The following is a 2464-nucleotide window of genomic DNA, read 5'->3' as shown; positions in this document are numbered from 1 at the left end:
CGAGTCCCCTGCTCCGCCATGGCCTCCCGAGGCTCCTGATCCGCCATGGCACCCCGAACGGGGACCGCTCTGGAGGCCCACTGTCCGTGTCTGTCCTGAGGGACCTCCAGAGTGCCCACCCCCCCCTCCCCATTGGATGTTATATGGCGTGAGGACACGACTTCCGGATGGGGGCGTTATGTCAGACTCTGTTCCATGTTTTGTCTGTGTCTTACTCCCCAGGTGTTTATGTTAATTTCAGCCTATGTGTAATTTCCAATGATCCCAGGTGTGTCTCCTTAGTCCCTTGTTTTCCTGTGTTTAAAAGTCTGAGTCCTTTTAGTTGGTGTTGTCCGGTATTGTTTGTGAATGTCAACTCCCTTGTGCTACGTGTGATTCCCCACGATGTAAATAAACTCCTTGGTTTGTACTCCTGGTCTCATGGTTTCCTCGTTCCATGCTCCTCACAGTAGCAACCCATGACAATATGCTGGAAAATATATTTTGAATTTTTTTTTGACTGTTCAAAAACTTCAAACTTTAACATATGTGAACCTCAAGGAACATTTAAAAAAGGCATGCCATGCCCCTTTGAATCTAAATAACATTAAAGCAAATAAAGTGACTTTATAATTGATTTATTTACTTTTCAAAGTCTGGTATATGTCTTTATTCATGGAGACACACATAGCACACTAGACCCTAGTATTTCTTGATAATGACATATATTTTCATGATAAATACACTCAAATTTAGTCCCACCACAAACAGCATAAAATGTGATGTATTTTCTCTGTAGTCTTTGGATATTACTGCTTTATGTGTGTAAAATATACAGGAACTGAGAGCCAGTTTGAGAGCCCTGCAGAAGGAACAAGAGCAGCATCAGCTGGAGAAACAGGTGCAACCTTTCTGAATGTATGAATATTTCTGACTGGTGCAATCTTATCTGATGTCATGCTGACTGGAAGTTTTTTATTCACAAACAGGAGCTCTTAGATCATATCCATGTGCTGGAGCTGAGATTAGACACAGAGACAGATGCTAAGTGGGCTGAGGCAGCGGCTACTCCAACATGTCAGTCATGTCATTTCTTCTTATACATTATGTAGACATATTTTGTAAATGTAGTGCTAGTGATATGGTAGTAAATCTTCATCTTATTTCTTGCAGCTAGCATTGACAGCCCTCCATCGGTTGAAGAAAAGCCACCACAAGAGTCTTTATCTGAGCAGTCTTTTTGTGTGGTAGACGGTGAACAATTCAGCTCTCATAGTTCAACAGAGCAGAGCCAAAAGGATAATGAGATCGATATGATGGTAAGTAACAAAAATCAATGCAATTCACTGAGCTCTACCAGCTGTTTAGGTGCCAAGACCTATATTTATTCAAACATTGCAAAGGTTGGTCTTTGCGATTCTTTTTTTCTCAGTGATTATATAGTAATCAACAAACATCAGGTGATCATAATTAATCAATATACAGACTCCAGTTTAACATAAAAAATAATTAATGGGAACAATAGTGCATCAGGCAAAGAAATGCCATTCATAAACATTGTACCCAGTACCCATTTTTTTGGTACAATGTTTATGAGCGGCATTTTCTGCCTGATGTGCTATTGTTCCCATTAATTCGTCTTTGATGTTAAACCGTGGATTGATTAATTAGGTAAAATTCAGTATAGGGACCAATTCTCACTATTAACTAATCGCTTATTAGCATGCCTATTATTAACATATTGGCTGTTTATTAGTACCAGTGGTGGAAAGAGTACTGAAAAAATATACTCAAGTCAAAGTACCATCACATTTAAAAAAACTGTAGTGTGAGTAGAGTCAAATGTACTTGTCCAAAAACTACTTGAGTAAGAGTAAAAGAGTAGAGTATTTAAAAGTATTCATGAGTAGTGAGTACTGAGCTGTGGATTCTACCCCCTTATAATAAACGGTGTACACAGCAATTTAAAAATGTAGAAAACATTGTACATACTGTAATTCACATTATCTTTTGTTGTATCACCATTTACATCATAATGTTTGAAAAAATAGATTTAAAATCAGGTATAAGGCCACTGAGCCATGTTATTGTTGCACATAAAATATTAATGTTTAGAACAGTGCAAATAATAAAAAAAAACATTAGAAACTGAAAAGAGTTCAGCATCACACACCATGAGATGGGTTAAAAGGAGACATTAAAAAGAGTCAATTTCTCTCTAAAACGGTGCCAGTTTTAGCATTTTGTGATAAAGAAATGAGAATCACTAAAAGTGACAATTTATGTTACAATTTAAACATAAATGCACATTCTTCTAGAAGGGGGCATCATCCCCTACCTTTTATAAAGCTACATTTACATTTAATTGTTATGCTGATAATACAATTTGTAAGGAAAAAAATACATTAAATGTATTTCCAGGGAAACTTTTTCCAAAGAAAACACACACACACACACACACACACACACACACACACACACACAC

At 37.4% G+C, this 2464-nt stretch overlaps 1 protein-coding gene across 1 annotated transcript in view; it reads left to right on the top strand.

Moving 5' to 3' along the window:
- Positions 1-1298, top strand: part of LOC107687106 (calcium-binding and coiled-coil domain-containing protein 1-like) — a gene marked incomplete at its 3' end in the record, with an annotated part of 20347 nt that extends 19049 nt beyond the window's left edge. Inside the window, exons 10-12 of the mRNA XM_016484299.1 lie at positions 818-880; positions 969-1056; positions 1153-1298. Of these exons, the coding sequence (XP_016339785.1) occupies positions 818-880; positions 969-1056; positions 1153-1298 (297 nt within the window). The remainder of the gene's footprint in view (positions 1-817; positions 881-968; positions 1057-1152) is intronic.
- Between the last annotated feature and the right edge of the window lie 1166 nt (positions 1299-2464).

Source organism: Sinocyclocheilus anshuiensis, unplaced genomic scaffold (genome assembly GCF_001515605.1).
Source record: "Sinocyclocheilus anshuiensis isolate Anshui unplaced genomic scaffold, SAMN03320099.WGS_v1.1 scaffold3186, whole genome shotgun sequence".
NCBI classification, from domain to species: Eukaryota; Metazoa; Chordata; class Actinopteri; order Cypriniformes; family Cyprinidae; genus Sinocyclocheilus; species Sinocyclocheilus anshuiensis.
This window is presented reverse-complemented; position numbering and strand designations above follow the sequence as displayed.